The sequence below is a fragment of the Poecilia formosa genome, unplaced genomic scaffold (assembly GCF_000485575.1).
Source record: "Poecilia formosa unplaced genomic scaffold, Poecilia_formosa-5.1.2 Scaffold4, whole genome shotgun sequence".
Classification (NCBI taxonomy): domain Eukaryota; kingdom Metazoa; phylum Chordata; class Actinopteri; order Cyprinodontiformes; family Poeciliidae; genus Poecilia; species Poecilia formosa.
In genome coordinates, this window is record NW_006799943.1 from 264,141 (window position 1) to 283,994 (window position 19,854).

A 19,854-nucleotide genomic window follows, 5' to 3' on the forward strand; every position below is an offset into this window, starting at 1 on the left:
ATTTCCATTAAATCAGTGTCAAGAGGTCTTGAAACAATATTATCGTTTATCGCAATAATTTTTTAGACAATTAATCGCTCAGAAAAATTTGTTACATCAGGCCTATATATATATATATATATATAGAGAGAGAGAGAGAGAGAGAGAGAGAGAGAGAGAGAGAGAGAGAGATTATCCCTCTTTCCTGTGTCCAGACAGAGGTATAATCAGTAGTTCTAGTCGCAGTAGGCCTGCTTGTCCTGAAGATCCTGGAACTTCCACTTTGTCTTCCTAAAATGGCGCCTCCTCACCCTGACTCTCATACTGATAAGAGGAACCAAAGAGCACTGTTAAGTTAAAAGCACTTCTTCTGAAGTTGGGATATTTTTCCTCCAACAGGTTCCAGAGGAATCACCTCAAACCAGATGTGGGACTGGATTTTATTTCACTGTCATTTGTGAATGCTCCTTATTTTCAACAGTGGAGCTATAAAGGTTGAAAAAGGTTATCATTTTAGAGAAAATCTCAACATCAATATTTCCACTAAATAAGAGACGAAAATAAATAGCATGTTTGATAAAGGAAAAGCCTCTCAGACTCTGAGCTCAAAGTAAGATGACAGAAAATACCAAACTATTTTTAAAATATTAGACAATTAATTTAATTACACATAATTATCAAGATAGAAGCCATTTATTTGTTAAATACTTAATGAAACATATTCACTGTATTTGATGTTTGTTGTGAATGACATATACTCACAAACAGGGGTGCCGCCAGGAATCGTGGGCCCCCTGACAAAAAATTTGTTTGGGCCCCCCTGTCCAGCTGCTGTTACAATTTTTTGAGTCTATTTGACCCATAAAAAGCATCACAATTTTAAAGGCTTGCATCTGCCTTGCTTTCTTTGGTTCAGTACTGATAATTAGCACAATATTTATTGCTCATGAATTTAACATCCAACAGTCCACATCCAGTATGCAAGTAGGTTGCTTAAATTTTTTCTATTAGTTTTAGATACTGAAATGTCTCTCCCCATGAGCAACAGTAAAAAGCAATGTGCAACTACACATAAGACAATCCAGACTTCTCAAAAATGCTATGTAGTTGCATTTTATTCAAGCTGCAGTATATAACTTTAATAAAAAATATGTTTTCTCCATATTTGTTAAAGCTGTCACGATGTCGTAGCCGTTTGTTATGAGACAGATAATCTGTGAAAACAATCTCTTCCATCTCCTTCCTGAATTACTATTACTGGTTAAAGTAATGAACCGTTCTGACCAAAACAGCCAATCAGAACTAGTAGGACGCTCTTAGCGCTGTCAATTAGCCTCATTCACTCACTACTAAATGTGCTAACGGTGGAGAAACAACTTATTACAAGAAACCATTTATCTGCCGTCATTGGTAGCTATGCTAACTAAACTGAGCATTCACAGTTTGAATCTGCGTAGCTCTGTGCTATGCTAGCTGCGACACGGCAGAAATCAAGGGGGAAGAAGGATGAGCAGCACCACATGAGATTGTGATTGACAGCACTAAAACTCTCCTGCCACTGACTGGTTGTTTCTAGCACTGGGAGAAAGCAGAGGAAATACATTTTTCACAGATTACCTCTCATACCATACTGTCACAACATAATGATAGTTTTAAAAAATCTGTGAAAAAAATATTTATATAAAAGTGACATACTGCAGTTTTAATTTCACTTAGAGAACAGGTCAGGAGGTGGGTTAGAGCTGCTGCTGACTGACTCATCTGTTAAGTGAGTTAAATTATGAAAATGTTGGTAAATTTTTTCCTTAATTCATTAAATGCTAGCGAAAAGGAGGCAAACAGTAGTTTGTAGCTAAGCTAATTATGCTAAATGGTTGATAATCTCACATAGTCTACCCACCTCTCTTGGAGAAAAACTGGGTTATAAATTGACACTCTTGCCTTTTTCTCTTCCTACCCCTCTCTCTTTTTTTGAAAACCTGATTTTATAACTTTTCTTAGCAGTAACTGCCACAGTCGTTCTTGTTTCCTACTGTCTGCTGGTGAACAGCGTCACTCTCAAGCGCTCCAAGCACGAACGAACCATTTAACGCAGTGTTCAGGGCAAATATGGATGTGTGTTTTTTGATCTGGGAGTGGGAACATTAAATTTTTACTGCTCAAAACAATCTTTGAAAATACAATATGATTAATTTTGTAATTGACAGGGCCCCAATTTTTTTTTCTATGAACAAAAAATAAATAAGTAAATTGTGGAAGGCCCCCTGTTGGTCAGGGCCCCTAGAATTGTCATCATTTTTCCCCCCTATAACGCGCCACTGCTCGCAAACGAACAAGGTAATTTCACATCTCAGTATTGATAAAAACATGTTGCGTGAATCAAGCTGGCCAAAATCACTAACCAAGACACAAAATAATATGCTGCATTACCATCCAGAAACACTCAGAACTACCCCACAGCATTACGTTCAGGATCCTTACAATTGTACAAGTTTTTACTTTTACAGAGATTTCTGAAGGATAGCAAAATTACTGGATTTTGATTTGTTTTTCTAGCAAAATTACACTACTTGGAGATGGCATTTCAACGACCATCATGCCGCCATTTGAAGAGTTATAACTGAAAAAACAGTAGACTTAATACACTGACTGCAGTAAACAATCTATTTATTGTCAATATAATTTCCCAACATAGAGTTCTTCAAATACACCCATACCTGTCAAATTTTGTGTCTGAGTATATGGGAAATGTCTCTGTCCGGTGCTACTGTCAGAGGAGGGGGGAGTAAAACTAACATAAGAGCCGTGGGGGGAGGAGGGGATATTTATGGGAAAATAGAAATGAAGGGGCAGGATGGGAAAGGGGTGTAAGAAACCGTAGTTTCCCTTATGAATACACCATCCATCCTGTGATGGAAGTGGACCCGGTTCATCATTATGATGGGACAGAGAAACTCTCTTCCCTGAGTTCAGGTACAGAACCTGCTTTCTGACCCGGACCCCGCTTATTATCCACCGGCTTCCTGGGCTAACACAGTGCACATTATTTGTGGATACGTTTGAATCACAGGTTTTATACAGCATCACTAAACATAGCATACAAGTGAAATATAAGCGGCATCACCAACGTAACCTAGAGTTGCTAATACGACGTTAACTAGTCAGTTGTCTCATAGTAAAAGAAAAGTACCGCTTACCTCTTTGTGCAACTTCAAATGCCGAACAGTTGTAAGTTTTATCTCATCTGAGATCCTGGTCTTGCAGGTTTTGCATGTTTCACTCTATTTTTAGTTGGATATTTCATGATTGATGTACCCAAAAGAAATTACTCACTGGAGCATATCTGCTTTGAGAGTTTTTCGTCTCTCGTTTTTTCCCCCCATTATTTTAAAATCCTGTTAATTTGATTAGTTGTGCTGCAATTACGCACACGTACATATGGAGTGTGGAAAAACAGAGGGACGGTCTATGCCTGTTAATACAAATGAGTGAAATTAATTAATGGGGCCACTTTATAAATAGCAGTGATATTTTCACATTTACTGTCAACTTTAAACATTTATTAACTCAAAAACACGACGGGCCGCTAGATGAATGACTGCCCTAGAGCCCAACCACTGGGCATAGCAAGTTTTCTGGGGAAAACCTTTCATCATAACACGCTGACAGAGAATACTCCTGAATCTACTCGCATCATGCTGACCCTGTAAGACTCCCAAGGAAAGGCAAACAGAGCAAACTGCCCCCTGCAGGCAACTGTGCATACCTCTCTCCTGATCCCCTGGTTTTGCTCCGTTTTTAGGAAGTTGAGCAGCACTTCTAGAAGGGAAGGGTATTTGCGGTACGGTTCCACCACGTAGCCTGTACTCGCTACCTGCTGACCCAGAGTCCACAGCGCCACCTGGAGGAAAGCCAGAAACAGACAGCTGATGCTGCTGAACACAGCCAATTCAGGAGAATAATACAGGTGAAACATTGCAGGTCTAATTTGATTTGGAGAAGAGGAACATCATCTAAAAGCAATTTTAGTTCATTATTAAAATGCAACAAAAGGTTTGTGCATTCACTGGTTCTCCATACTTGGCGTTTAGCCAATGAGGACGAGTCCTGCAGCATGTCCATGATGATTGGGAACAGCTCATCCATCCACTTCCTCATCTCCAGTCCGCTCACCTACACAATCACAAGAACATCACATCACAGATATCTTACAAATATCCCTGTTTTCTCAGCAGAATCCTATAAAATATTAAACAAACTTATGACTTTTTAGCAATCTAACTGCATGAAATGACAAAACCAAGTGGGAAAAGTTCCTGTTTCTTTATTTAGAGCCTGAAATTATTTTAAACCAGCCATCCAGGCCTTTGTTACTTTGTATTTCCCGTGTTTTCTGCCTGGTATTTCTGGCTTGTTGATTCATCAACAGGAGAGCCAGTTGCGAACACTCTGTATATGAACGTCTCCTGCACTTCAAAACAAGCTGGCCTCTAACAATTCTATCCCGACTCATCTGGGGGAGCCTTTTAGACACCTAGACAGATGGGGGTAAGAAGGACACTACTTCTTATTTTTTTTACCTTATCCATCTCCATACAGGCAGACTCTATGTAGACGTATTCATCATGTATGATTGTGTGTGTGTTTAATACTCCTCCTAAAAGATTTTAGCATGAAACTGAACCGATACCGTTACCTGGGCCAGCTCGCCAATTGTAGCGAGGACACTGATCACCACTCCAGGGTTGGGATCTGGATCTTTAAGCTTCAGAATTAGAGCCTGCAAAAAAAAATTTAAGCAAATTCAAAACCAGAAAGATTTATCACAAACATCTGAAACATGTTTGCCTTTACTTATTTAGAGGAAGTGTACAGTGTAGAAAAACTGATATAAAAATGTGCCTTACACTCATAAATGACATTGAAAATTTGCAGAATATTACCTTGAGAATGGGTTCCATATAGGGTCGTATGAGGCGGGGTGCGTTGGAGACCAGGTGGCCAAGCATACGAGCGCTCTGCTCTTTGTTCCTGCCAACACCACTGTGTTCCAGTTCGGTTAAAATCTAAAAAATATCCACACTTCTCATAAATTATTATGCTCTCTCTAAGTAAATGTTATGGTATGAAGTAAAACAACAAACTTCAGCTGTTCAACAAAAGGAAATTTGATTGCTTTACATGCAATATTATGGGCTTTGCTCCCCTCTAAAGGTGTCCGTGAGACAAAATGCAGCAGAATTATATTTGATTGGAAAAGCTACATAGCCTTTTTTAAAGTAAAAAATATATGATTATTTATAATCATACTTGTAAATATGTACTCCCCCCCTATAAAATATAAAAGAATAATCACATTAGGAAGCCTTCTGGAAATCATTCACATGCAATTTGAACAAAGTTTTCTCATTTTATTTTTAGATTTTCCATTACAAATGGTGCCCTCTAATTATTCACATTTTGCTATTTTCAAAATATTTTTATTATTTTCTATAGGGGTTAAGTGTTTGAAATGATTTGATGTGAAACATTTTTCCACTTTGTAAAAACAATGTTACCACTTGAGAATAAAAAGCTTTGGTTTCAAGGATAGACAAAGTTCTGATTAATAACTTGTTGACATCTGGTCTGCACTTCTTTAGTTAGTTTTTAGACCAAGTCAGTCTAAAAGCTGGTTAGCAGGAAAGTGTAACTTTTACATATAAGCAACAGTTTACAGTTGGAAAATCAGTCTTTCTAGAAACAACTGCTTTTCCTAGTCTGTATGTTTTTGCTGCATCCCTAAAAAACAGCAAAACAAAACAAAACAAAAAAAAAACACAAAAAATCATATTTTTAAATTGCAAGAATTAAAACAAACACTGAAAAAACTCATTTAAACCGAAAAATAAAATGTGGCAAACAGGATCAGTTAAAAACCTGGATGTCTTTCAATGCAGCTGTAAAAGTCACAATAAAAAAAATCCAATATGTAATTTTACATTAAAGAGTCCTGAGTGTAATTTGCAGTTTATTAAGTACAATTTTCTCCTTCTGGCTTTCCAATTTGTGAGGAGAAACAAAAAATCCAAATGAACCCAGAGTATAAAAGCTGCTGAAATGTTTTCTGCTAACGGTCCTCCAAAGATGCCAACTCCTGATAAAGAGGTGAATGGCTGACATGAAGCCATCTGTGGGCGCCTCTTACCTGGATCAACATCTTCCGGAGGAAGGGCATGACGAAGGCAGGGTTCATGCTGCTCAGCCGTCCTATAGTGCAGATGGCCAGCTCTCTGATTTCAAACACTTCGTCGTTCAGAGCCACAAACAGAGCCTGCAGATTCTCAGCCTGGGCCAGGTGCGCATCAAAACGCTCATCAAGAGACGCAAGAACACAGTATCGAATGTCTGGATCTGCAGGAGAATCAGAACAGAAAGTAGTTGTGGGTTTTTACCGTAGTGTCACGTTTCCAAACAGAAGGTTGCTCATCAGAAATGAATGTTTATGCGTTTTACAAGTCAATCGTCACACCTGGATCAGTGATGCCAACCACCAGCAGCTTGCTGAGCACATCTGCGACCACCTGCACAGCAGTCTGGCTGACGACGTGGCCGCTGATGAGATGGATGGACGGCGTAAGAAGTCGAGAGCAGGTTCGGGCCGCCTCCATTCGGATTTCCTTATGTTCGCTGTTCAAGAAGTGATCGGCACAGTGGCGCACAAACTGAGTCAGGGAGTGACCTGGACCCAAAGAACAGAATCAATTACTGCAACAATTACTAATGATTACTAATTAGTAATGATTTTATAAGGTAACTATTGATTCTATGGACAAATCCTTGAAAATATTGCTTTTCCATCACTGATCCAAATTTGTAAAGAAAGTGATAACTTCCAGTATCAATAAGTTTAAGAAAAAAGCATAAACAGCAGACTACATCTCCTGAGGAGACTCGGGTCCTTCAGTGTGCGGGGGGCTCTTCTCAGGACCTTCTTTGATGCTGTGGTGGCATCAGCCGTCTTTTACGGAGTGGTCTGTTGGGGCAGCAGCATCTCCACTGCTGACAGGAAGAGACTGAACAAGATCCTCAGGAAATCCAGCTCTGTCCTGGGGTGTCATGTTGACCCAGTGGAGGTGGTGGCAGACAGGAGAATGACGACTAAGCTTCAGCGCATGCTGGAGTACCTGTCCCACCCCATGCACCACTCTCTGACAGCACTGAGCAGCAGCTCCTTTAGTGCCCGGCTGTGGCACCCTAAATGCGTGAAGGAAAGATACCGCAGGTCTTTCCTTCCGGCAGTCCGTCAGACTGCACAACACCCGCTGCTCTCAGTAGTTCACTACTCTCCACTACAAGCAATAAACCTGGAATGTATTTATTTATATTATATTTCAGTATTTCTATATTCACTTGTATTTTTTTGTATATATAGATTTTTATATTGGTTCTGCTCTGTCCTCTGTACTGCTGTAACAATGTAAATTGACTTAATCTCAACACAATGTAGGGATATTGAGTTCTATTGAATAGTAAAAAGTTTGAAATATAGGGATATTATTTTTTTAACAAAATTTTAAATGAGGCCTACCTTATTTAAAGAGAAACTCACTCCAACGACTTTTCTGACTAAATAGACTAAATAATCCACCTCGTTTATGCCAATATTGCTCACCATCGCTCCTTCTCAGTCTACGCCAAACTACGCCCACACACACTCGAGCCCAAGGAAAGTCCATCCTGATTGGATGAAACCTGTGGCAGCGGGCTGGCCCTGGGCTAACCAAAATGAGCCCCAATTAGCCGCAAACCGAGAGGGCGTGGCTAGACGCCTGTTAATCATTCTGAGCCATGACAGACAGTAACACTGAATGGCACTGTCAGACGTTAGCCCTTCAGAAAGACCCAGGGATTTTCCCCTGGTGGTTTGACACCAGGTTTGTTGAAAATTCAACAAAATGTGATGCATTATTTATAAAATGTATTTATTTTTAGGTTGTTTATTTTAACAACTTTATAGTAAATTTCAGGGAGGGCTCTGCTCCTGCTGTTGGACCGCCCCAAACACTACTGGTAGTAATATTTCAAAGACAGAGCTTCACATCTGCTCCACCCGCAATGAACTCGTCTGCTTAAAGCTGCAGCAGGTAACTTAAACAAATACAAACAAAAAAAAAAGATTTTACATATGTATTAAAACTTTTGCTATGTAATAACATAAGATAGATAATCTCTGGGGGAAAAAAACCGATCTGCCTCCTCCTAGCATTCTGCAGAATTACTCCACTCAGTCAGAAACAACCAATCAGAACCAGCATTAATCAGCTTGCTGTTCTCTCAGGAAGTTTTGATTCAGTAACTCGGAATTGTTTATTTTGATGCAACCTGCATTTGACTTTAAATGAACATTTATTTTTTCATGACATTATTTGAGATAGGCAGTGTTACTCATGTATAATTTAAGCTGTTGAGAGCCTTACTATTAAATATTATTTTACTGACTGCAGGTTTTTCAGTTGTCCTTTTGACTGAATAGCTGCTGTATAGTGCCTGTTTATGTCTAAATTAGGTGAAGTTATTGCCAGATAATTTTTTCATTTTGTGAGATCATATTGCACCACTTATACCTAAAGCGAAAAATTAACAGCCAATCCAGGCGAGCGGCAGATATCAGTGATCGGCAAAGATCGGCCTCATGGGTGATAGTTCGTATACTCCAGATAACAACTGACCAATTACAGTTGACAATTATTTCAATAATCGATAGATCATAGATCATCACTGTTGTAGCCCTAGTCCCTTTTTTTTTATCAAATATAAGCATTTACTATATGAATTTACAGAACATATGACCAAACTTTAAATATGAAACCAGCAAAAATCCGCAAACCATTGGGACAGAAAGACAAATGGACTAATGGACGAGTGGACAAATGAGATAACTGAAAGTCGGATGGATACTAAAAAATACTACAATACTTAAATCAAATTCCACACCTTAAGGGACTTTTTCCAAGACAATGAAGGAAGTCCTGAATGACTTCAAAGGTGCAAAAAGAATCGGAGGAAATTATTTTGGTGTCAGAGATTGTTACCTTCGAATTCAAAGCTTCCCAGAGTGCGCAGGGCTAAAGTGATGCTGCCGACGTCACTGGCCTCAGGGATGTTGGTGAGGCTGGGAGAGGCCAGCTGGTGAGCCAGGCCTTTGGGCATGCCCGGGTGTCGCAGGGGCTTGTGCATCAGCACCAGGGAAAGCATCTTCAGCAAGCCGTCCTGGATGTCTTTTTTCAGCTGGGGGATTTGACGGCTCAGGTCGTACAGCACTGCTGTGAGTGCCGGGCTAAAGAGAAAAACTAAAATCTGTGAGATTGTGTTGAAACCCAAACATAAACCCCATGTGTGTCCTACGTTTGGTACCTGAGCCCCACGGCTAACATGGGCTCTAGGAGCTCCTTGATGTCTGGCTGGATGCTGGGGCCCATGGCTCTGGACAGCATGCTAATGCAGGTGAACACAGTGGCATCCACCTGAATGGTCTTCTGCCTTCTGCAGAGGTCAAAGGTCAAAAAGCAACATTGTCATTCATTATTTTTCCATCAACCTACCCAAATACAAAATGGTCAGTTTTTCTTCTTTTAAATACTAAGGTGACTTTTGGGGAATAATTGAGAAAACGTACATATTTAGAGATAGATTTATATTGGGACACCCCTAAATATAATCACTCTTAAATTGAAACAAGTGTTGGATAAAATCTGTATCTGCAGGCTTTATAAAAACTGGAGTTTAAAAATTTGTCACAATATTTGGATATTTGCATGTCTAGTTAAAAAAAAAAAAAAAAAAAGACAGAAGAAATTGTTTCCAATGACTGACTTGTGAGCAAAGTCCTTGGGAGGCAGAGCAGCCTTGATGATCTCCAGAATCTTCATGAGGTACGGCTGGATTTCCGTCCTGACAGCCACCACCAGCAGCCCCAGAGCCTGGAAAGCCGCCGTCCTCTCCTTCTCCTTCTTCAGGCAGCCCAGCAGGTAGCCCATGGTGTCAGACAGGTACTGGTCTGCCAATTAGAAAGCACATCATTACAAACCAAACACAGAAAAACAAGGGATTTGACCCTGAATGTCCCACCTGTGAAAGTATGTGGCTGGAAGGCAGCCAGACGTGGCAGCAGGTTAAGGATGGTCATCTGAATCAGAGGGTTCTTACTGGTTTTATACTTCAGAACCCAACGACACACCTGATTGAGGCAAAGCACATTTCATTACAGACGCACAAATATCTGTCATCAGTCTTGATACTGAAAAAACTCTAGATCAGGTATCTGTGGCAATGTGATCAATACATAAGGGCAGATCTATTTAGTCTAGCTCTATGCTTTGTGCTCTGAGCGGTCATAATTTATTAATTATCTTACATTATATTTAGCATTTTCTGAACCATTTGAAAGAAGGCTTGTAGTTATAGTTTTGTTGTAGGTTTGAGGTTGTAGTTTATTTTTACATGTTTGACCAAGACGGTCTAACTTTTGTTTTTAGTCAGTTTCAGTTTCTTTATTATGTATTTTCCATTGGCTGTTATTCTGCTAACTGGGCTGACTGATCAAATTAAAGGCGTTTTCCATGATAGCTTGTGAAGCTGTTGGTGTGGATCAGTGAGCTGTACTGGTTATCAAATAAACTAGTAATTCAGTATATTTATGTCTAAGTTTAAAAAAGAAACGTTTTATTCTTAGTCTTTTCCTCCTGCTCTCAGTGAAGGCGGATGCTTTTTTCCTCCGCTCCCTTCCTGCCCTTGCATGCCCTGCTTGCTCTGTTTTTGTGCTGTCTTTTTCTCTATTTTTGGAGCCTTCCTTTGCACACCCTCCAAATCTACAAATTATGGATCGGGTCAACCGGTCTCTCAATGCAATTGACAGTGGCGCTGTGGGAATTTTTTTCTCTAGTCAGCATTTTATGTACTTAACAGCTGTTTGTGTATGAAATGATCAATAACAGAAGACGAAGAAACTCGCCCGGACACGGGTCACCGGGGCCCCACTCTGGAGCCAGGCCTGGAGGTGGGGCATGTTGGCGAGCGCCTGGTGGCCAGGCTTTTACCCATGGAGCCCGGCCAGGCTCAGCCCGAAGAGGAAACATGGGTCTCCCTTCCAATGGGCTCACCACCTGTAGGAGGGGCCAGAGGGGTCGGGTGCAATGTGTGATGGGTGGTGGCCGAGGGAGGGGGCCCTGGCGGTCCGATCCTCGGCTACAGAAGCTGGCTCTTGGGAAGTGGAATGTCACCTCTCTGGTGGGGAAGGAGCCGGAGCTAGTGTGTGAGGCTGAGAGGTTCCGGCTAGAAATAGTCGGTCTCGCCTCAAAGCATGGCTCTGGTTCTGGAACCAGTCTCCTTGAGAGGGGCCGGACATACTTCCTCTCTGGAGCTGCCCACGGTGAGAGGCATCGGGCAGGAGTGGGCATACTTGTCGCCCCCCATCTTGACACCTGTAAGTTGGGGTTTACCCTGGTGAACAAGAGGGTAGCCTCCCTCCGCCTATGGGTGGGGGGGACGGGTCTTGACGGTTGTTTGTGCTTACGGGCCGAACAACAGTTCAGATTACCCACCCTTCTTGGAGTCCTTGGAGAGGGTACTAGAGAGTGCCCCTCCTGGGGACTCCCTTGTTCTGCTGGGGGACTTCAACGCTCATGAGGGCAATGACAGTGAGACCTGGAGGGGCGTGGTTGGGAGGAACGGCCCCCCAATCTGAACTCGAGCGGTGTTCTGTTGTTGGACTTCTGTGCTCGTCACGAACTGTCCATAATGAACACCATGTTCAGGGATAAGGATGTCCATATGTGCACTTGGCACCAGGACACCTTTGGCCACAGTTCGATGATCGACTTTGTCATCGTTTCATCGTATCTGCGGCCGTATGTCTTGGACACACGGGTGAAGAGAGGTGCAGAGCTGTCCACTGACCACTACCTGGTGGACTGCCTCACTGGCCTCAGGGATGTTGGTGAGGCTGGGAGAGGCCAGCTGAATGGTCTCTGGTGGTGAGTTGGCTCCGGTGGTTGGGGAGGATGCCGGACAGACCTGGCGGGCCCAAACGAGTTGTGAGGGTCTGCTGGGAACATCTGGCAGCTCCCTGTGAGACGAAGCTTTAACTCCCATCTCCGGCATAACTTTGAACACTTTCCGGGGGATGTGGAGGACATTGAGTCTGAGTGGACCATGTTCCGTGCCTCCATTGTCGAGGTGACTTATCATTGCTGTGGCCACAAGGTTGTCGGTGCCTGTCATGGCGGCAACCCTCGAACCCATTGGTGAGGGATGCTGTCAGGCTAAAGAAGGACTCCTATCGGGACTTTTTGGCCTGTGGGACTCCAGAAGCAGCTGATGGGTACCGGCAGGTGAAGCGGCATGTGGTTCAGGTGGTTGCTGAGGCAAAAACCCGGATGTGGGAGGAGTTTGGAGAGGCCATGGAAAAAGACTTCCACATGGCTTCAAGGCGATTCTGGTCCATCATCCGGCGTCTCGGGAGGGGGAAGCGGTGCAGCACCAACACTGTTTATAGTGGGGATGGCGTGCTGCTGACCTCGACTCGGGACATTGTGGGCCGGTGGCCAGAATACTTCGAAGACCTCCTCAATCCCACCAACATGCCTTCCATTGAGGAAGCTGAGCCTGGGGTCTCTGGGTTGGGCTCTCCAATCTCTGGGGACGAGGTCGCCAAGGAAGTTAAAAAGCTCCTCAGTGGCAGGGCCCCGGGGGTGGATGAGATTCGCCCGGAGTTCCTTAAGTCTCTGGATGTTGTAGGGTTGTGTTGGCTGATGCGACTCTGCAATATTGCATGGACATCGGGAGCAGTTCCTCTGGATTGGCAGACTGGGGTGGTGGTCCCCCTGTTTAAAAAGGGGGACCGAAGGATGTGCTCCAATTACAGAGGGGTCACACTCTTAAGCCTCCCTGGCAAGGTCTATTCAGGGGTCCTGGAGAGGAGGGTCCGGTGGATAGTAGAACCTCAGATTCAGGAAGAGCAGTGTGGTTTTCGTCCTGACCATGGAACACTGGACCAGCTGCTACCCCCGCGAACCGACCCCGGATAAGCGGAAGAAAATGAATGGATGGATGGACTACGCAGCCGCGGTGAGCTGCTATCAACCCACATCTTTTTAAAGACACGGGTTGATAGCAGCCCGCGTCTTTAAACGGGGGGAAGGAGGAGGGTGCCGATGACATGTTCCCATACACCTCAGAAAGTATGTAGCTGCACCCTTGGCAATTGATCAAATTTTCTCCACGAGAAGACTGGGCACAGGAGAGCCCTCTTGTCCTGCAGGGTCACACCCGGCAGGATACAGTCTGGATTTATTCATAACAGGATTTCTGCTGTTTGGAGCTTGTGGATTCCTGGCTCATCGACAAATTTGTGACGGACTTGGCCAAAGGTAAGGTAAGGTAATTTTATTTATATAGCACATTTTCAGCAACAAGGCAATTCAAAGTGCTAAGGGCCGAACTAGTGAACACTCAGTCTGTTGGTGTGGACAGAGACGCAAGTTGGATGCGAATCTTGCGGAGACTCGCAGCCAAGCTGAGGACTCCAAAACTCACAAACGGAATGGAATTGATCTTGGAGAAGTTACTAGTTTCAGTTCAGTGGAACGGCCACACTAATTTGGATAATTGGGAACTGACATGTATCGGAGAGACTTTATGGGAGATTAAAATTTATAATCTACCCGACCTATACATTTTGTATCTGAATTGGCTTTCCCATGTTGCCTTGGAAGGGCTGCATATTTCCAATCTCCTTGAAGATATGTAAACATAATGCAGCTGTGGAGCTGAGCACTCCCAAGGACATGCCTTGATAACAACATCTTATCGGACTTCTGCCAGGAGGCTGAGCAACGTGTTTTTATGGCCCTGTGATGTCACCGCCTTCACTCATGTCTTTGTTTTGTCCATTGTTTTGTTTTGTCTGAATGTTGCTATGTGCCCTAATGTGTCCTTTCCTCTTTTTATTTCATTTCCCTTTTACTATTTAGAAACTGTGGAGTATTCACTTTTAACCCAGAAAAGGAAATAGTCACTCTTTAGCTTAATTTTTTTTAGAAAATGTAGAGTACTCACTATTTAAACCAATATTATACTTCTTAGATTAATGTTTAGATTATTATGCAGAAAGACTCCTATTACTGCAACCCAGAAAAGGAATTAGAACAAACTTAGAATCCAGAAAATAATTTTCCAGAACAGGAACATTTAGTTTTTATTATTACTTAGAAACTGTGGAGTACTCATTACTTTTACAAATTTAGAGCATACATAGAAAGTCCAGAGAATCCTTACTTATACTTATCCAGCAACGCAGAAGTCCAGGAGATATTTATACTTACTTAAACTTACTTAGCAACCCTGAACAGGGATTAGAACAAACTTTGAATCCAGAAAAACTACCTTAGCGTCTACATTTTAGACTCCTATTCTTCCAACCCAGAAATGGAATTAGACCAGAGGATACTTACTTATACTTATCTACCAACCCTGAATAGGAGTATCTAGTTTATATACTTTGATCAACATTATTAGACTAATTTTTAGACTCCTGTTCTTCCAACCCAGAAATAGAATTACCCTTAGAAGCCCTGAACAGGAGCACTTAGTTTATATACTTAGATCAACATTAGATTATTTTTCTTCTTTTCCTCTTTCCTTTGGTTTGTTATTTTGTTTATATTCATGTAAAGCACTTTGTATTGCCTTGTTTCTGAAAATGTGTTATATAAATAAAATTACCTGTACTTTTACCTTTAATCAGTTCAGCTGATTTTCCATATCAGATCGGTATGAGCTGATACTAAACCTCAGGTATCAATATGGCAAGTGAAACAGGTGGACCGCTGCGTCTCTATGTTTCACATGTTGAAACCAGTAGAACTGTGTTGATATTGCTCTGTCTGGTGTGACTCCCACCTGGTCGAATCTTTCCTCCATCAGCTCTCGGCAGTACCGGCTCTCCACCAGGGAGCTCTTGGCAGGTACCGGCGTGGCGCCGAAGCCCAGGAAACTTTGCGGCGTGCTGTAGCCTAGCAACCCCAGCAGGGCGTTGGACTGCTGTGGCTGCACTGACTGGAAGCTGGTGAAGGGCGTGATGTGGCGAGGCTTTGTTCCAAATCCCATCAGCTCCTTGCAGTATTTATCGTGAACCAGCTGCTGCTGGGTGATCTCCTCCATCTCTTCGCGCATTCGCTGCAGAAGGGGGAAAAACTTAGCTTGTTGACACAAACCGAGCATCTAGAGGGAAATACCAACTCACCTCTCCCTCCATGCTGCTGATCCGGACCAACTCGTTAAGGATCAGCAGCGCACCATGAACTCTATCGTCACGATTCATCCCCTTCTCCTTGGCCAGAGTCTCATCAAAGCCTCTTTCTGCCTCCTCAAAGGTTTGCTGTCCCACAAAACACAAACACTTACAGCTGCACTGGCTAACTACCATCAAAAACAGGCATTTTACATTTTTATTAAAACTGTCAACATGTTATGACAGTGTAATATGAGACAGGTAATCTTTGAAAAAACTGAGTTTGTCCACCTCTTCCCTGAGCTACTATTGTTGTCCGAAGAAATACAGCGCTCCAAATCAAAAACAACCAATCACAGTCAGGATTGAGATTTAAGCACTGTCAATCAATCATGTGTAAGCGCTGCCCAATGTGCTAATGAAACAACTTACTGTTCCAGGAGAAGTGTTTATCTACCGTCACTGGTGGCTATGCTAACTAGCCTTAGCATTCACAACAGGCTCTGCTGACAGGGAGAAGCTGTAGTGTAGCCGAGAAAGCAGACTGTACATGAGGATGATTGCCAGCACTAAGACTCTGATTGGTTGTTTCTAGTTAGCGTTAACAGAGAAGCTAAATTTTTTTCACAAATTATCTCCCATAGCATCAACAAATATAAAATAAAAACTACATTTTGCAGCTTTAACTCCTACTGCTTAGCAGAAAAACCTTCCACCCCAATATTTCAGAGATTTTTTCAGCTCAAGTCAAAGCCTTACTTTGTACCACTGAGGCTTCTGCATTTCCTTGGTCTCTCTCTGCGTGGTGAGGATGAGACAGGCCCGCAGAGCAGACACCGCTCCCTCTCGAATGGCCTGCTTCGGATCCCACACCGCGTAGAAGATGTTGTCGAAGAAAGGCTGCACTTGCTGAAAGAAGAAGGTTGGCGCGCTCACAGCCAGCTCCCTCAACACCAACACCTGGAGGAGATGCAAAGCCGCTCGATCCGTCACTGCTTTCCAGTTTAGAAACTGACACACAGCTGTCACAAAAAACACTATAGCAATGTTGAAGAAGGGTCAAGCTTTTCAAGGCAGCAAAATATGAATCTAAAAAGTACACAGACTTCAGGAACTTCAAAGTTAATGTCTGGCTTCTTCTTTTGCAGAATTATGACGCACATCTCACATCAATGACGGAAAAGTTGGATGATTGTGACATGACCGTTTTGACTACAGAGGCTTTGAAAACAATGGGATGTACATCCAGGTTAGGACGATTCAGATGGTTGTTTAAAAACATTTCTATAAACTATGAAAAAGGCATAATATAGGTCAACAATATAGAAAACAGAGCAAGGAGAATAAACGACTTCAACACTAAACACATTATTAAAACTCAAGAGAGCAATGGCAGTCATAATTTATATGGTGTGATCTGCCCTCACATCCCCTCTAACAGGTCCAGGTATTTGAACAACAAACACAGTCAAGTGTTGACGGACAGTGACTTACCGCTGCATGGCGTCTCCCTTCATTCCTGTCGGCTCCCAGCCACTCCAGAGCCCGCTTCACCTCAAACTCCACATACTCGGCAGTAAACGTGTCTCCGGCCATCGACAGGTGGCCCATGGCTTTAGAGGCCATCTCCATAACCACTGGATCACTGGAAGGGAGCAGGTTACGGAGGTAGTTGGCAAATCGACTGATCCTGGTGGCATTGCCTCCCTCCACTCCGATCAGACTCACTGGAAAGAAACGGCCAGCATCAGATGCTGATTTCCAACAAAGCCCAGGTTCATAATCACCTGAGTGAGAAGCTTGTGCCTGAAGCTTACCTATAGCAAGGATGCCGCCTTTCTTCTCATTCACGTCAGAGCTGGATACCAGCTCAAATATGTGGTGGTTTAACTCATCGTAGAATGTTGTGGCTTCATCTTGGCTCAACTGTGGCACAAAAACCATACAACATATAAATGGACTCTTAAGACACCACTGCCATGGTGGTACAAGTGCTGGAACTGTGGAGATTAGAAAATCATGACTAAATTACACAGCTGGTTGCTAAGACGACAATAGTAAGCTGTTTATAGCTATGGATTTGTCAATAGAAATAAACTTTATTTATGGCTACTGTGAGTAAGTGTGAGTATCTATTGCGATGAAACTCCATGCATCAGGCTGATTACATTACTGGCATCCAAAGAGTGAATTTACTCCACCTGTAATAAGACAGGTCAAGTACATGTAGCACATTTTAGCAACAAAGAACTTTATACCATAAAAAGATAATACTCTAACCAATTATGAAACAAGAAATAAACATTACGTTTTGTCTAATGTCCTCATTAGACAAAAGCTGATGGAGAACATGCTGTGCATTTTTAGTAAGCTGACCCAAAAAGGACAACTACAGTGTTTTGCTGTTTAGGATTACCAGTTTGGCTGTTTGGAAATAGGTCAAATCGTACAAAACAAGTAGAGTCGAACTAAAGGAGCATCACTCATTGCTCTTGTTAAAGCAAGACTGTCAGTCAACTGTTACTACATACATATAGATTTCTCAGTTTGGTAAATCACTTCCGTTATTTAGCATTTTATTAGAATTAAACATATAAACATTACATTAGTATAAGTGCAATAACAGGTTTTAGCATCAGAAGAAATAAATGCTGATCATTTGTTTTGAATAAAAAACATCAGATCATGCTTCAAGCCTTGTACACATAGCCGGATATTTATAAAAACAAACATTTCCCCCACATCATTTTAAAGAATAATATCGTAAGTTTTCATCCACATGGACCCATAAATCCACCCCTGAGCAAGCGTTGTTATAAACATGCCAAACCCAAACAGGACTGTGTAACTCAAAGCTAAAAACTACATCAGCCAATCAGAATCCTTCAAAACACAAAACACGACTTCCTGTTAAGAACTAAATATGGTGCCAGGGGGTTCATTTGTGTGGACAGATATATAGACTGGACTACTTTTAAAGAGCGTTTTAGAATATGAAAATAATAAAACACAAGATATTGATTGGAAGTCATGTCAAAGCAAGTACTATGTGGATACATTGTCGCAGTCTGTAATGTACAGAACCATAATTCTCCGTTTGTACACACACGATTACAGAGCTTTCTCAAATCTCCAATTTGGTCTGAGTTTTCATAAATAATAATGTTTAGTGGTATAAAACAGAGCTTTTGTGTGGATGAAAGGCCCAAAAAAATTATTGTTTTTCCCAGATATCCAGCTACGTTTTGACAGGGCCCTAGATGTTTATTTTAAATATTTGTGGTAATTTTCCTCAACATTCGCAAAGAATGTCACATTGGACCTGTTTGCTTGGAATATTACCATCAACAAATAAAACACTAAAAAAAAGTCATTTATAATATCAATATCGCAAACACCTACTATGTGATGGCAATATATTTATAATTCATTACCAACTAATATTGCAGTTTGTATTACAGATACCGCAATGTTACATGCTGGATGTCTGTAGTTAGATGAGCACACATTTGGTTTAAATTTATATTATTTTGAAGCAAATGCCATCATGTAATATTGAATGGCACCCACCGCTGAGAACTGAACATTTTGTTCATGTCTGAGATGTCTCTGTGTAAACATAATATGTGTGTGTGTGTGTGTGTGTGTGTGTGTGTGTGTGTGTGTGGTACCTCTCTGAGCTCCGTGGTGACATAGTGCTGCAGATCTTTGGCAGATTTTGCTCTGGTGTCTTCATTTCTGCTCTTCAGCCCGCTGACAAACTGCTGCAGCACAGTGGCTGTCCCTGACATGATCACCATCGTTTTATCTGGAAATAAGTAACACGGGAGAGGTGCCACATCATTATAGGTAAGTCCTATTACTGTGTTAATAGGACTTACCCTTTAACGAGGCAAAACGAATATGCACGAGACATTCATAAAATGGGAATGAATGGGCGGAATGTTATAAATGAGAACACAACTTATGTCGTTTACAGACAGCTAGCAAGCTAACGAGTTAAGTTAGCAAGGGAATTACCTGTTAAGGTTTGTGGACAGTTATAAACATTACAAACAATGACCTTTGCTTGCTTTAAATAGTTACGTTACGTTACTAGACTAGCTTAGACACTTACAGGCACTGTAGCTGAGGCAAGACAGGGTCATGCTTGTTTTGTTTAGCTAGCTTTAGCCCCGGTGCTAATGCTAAGCTAGCTCATGTAGCTCCTACAGTGCGCAGAGCAGCAACCCTCTGAGTTACTTACGTGTTTGTATTAATATGCTGGACGGCCGCTTAAATACTACTCGGATTATCCAAGGTATTTCTCATTGTATTACTAATAGCCTTGGACAGCTCACGGTGACTAACAGAGGTATGTCTGTGTTGGAGCGACTCCAAAGTAATGCACAAGGGAAAGCCTTCACAAGGGTTCAGCTGCGCAAACTGCGCAACTAAAGCTTCATGAAGTTTGACTTCTTCTTCTTCTTCTGATTTTATTGGCGGGTGACATCTAACGTTAAGATGTATTATCGCCATCTGCTATGCTGGAGTGTGGACCAGAGTATCTCCCTTTATTCTAAATTCTCATAAATAATCCTGTTTCCTTCAAAAAATTAATAACT

The 19,854-nt window shown here is 42.1% G+C and overlaps 1 protein-coding gene across 2 annotated transcripts in view; it reads right to left on the reverse strand.

The window, feature by feature from the left end:
• The window catches only part of mtor (mechanistic target of rapamycin kinase), a 196,556-nt gene extending 176,874 nt beyond the window's left edge, over window positions 1–19,682 (reverse strand). The window contains exons 1-17 of one of the 2 annotated variants that reach the window (XM_007558375.2): window positions 19,497–19,682; window positions 18,922–19,058; window positions 17,068–17,176; window positions 16,745–16,977; window positions 16,010–16,210; window positions 15,263–15,397; window positions 14,920–15,195; window positions 10,090–10,198; window positions 9,835–10,018; window positions 9,376–9,504; window positions 9,054–9,298; window positions 6,491–6,700; window positions 6,167–6,372; window positions 4,923–5,045; window positions 4,676–4,759; window positions 4,060–4,152; window positions 3,746–3,880 (exon numbers count right to left, since the gene is read on the reverse strand). In XM_007558375.2, coding sequence (XP_007558437.1) covers window positions 3,746–3,880; window positions 4,060–4,152; window positions 4,676–4,759; window positions 4,923–5,045; window positions 6,167–6,372; window positions 6,491–6,700; window positions 9,054–9,298; window positions 9,376–9,504; window positions 9,835–10,018; window positions 10,090–10,198; window positions 14,920–15,195; window positions 15,263–15,397; window positions 16,010–16,210; window positions 16,745–16,977; window positions 17,068–17,176; window positions 18,922–19,050 — 2,601 coding nt within the window. In that variant the 5' untranslated portion in view covers window positions 19,051–19,058; window positions 19,497–19,682. Of the gene's footprint in view, window positions 1–3,745; window positions 3,881–4,059; window positions 4,153–4,675; window positions 4,760–4,922; window positions 5,046–6,166; window positions 6,373–6,490; window positions 6,701–9,053; window positions 9,299–9,375; window positions 9,505–9,834; window positions 10,019–10,089; window positions 10,199–14,919; window positions 15,196–15,262; window positions 15,398–16,009; window positions 16,211–16,744; window positions 16,978–17,067; window positions 17,177–18,921; window positions 19,059–19,367; window positions 19,464–19,496 lie in introns of those variants that run through there. The other variant, XM_007558366.2, reaches the window with a different exon arrangement.
• Window positions 19,683–19,854: the final 172 nt, after the last annotated feature.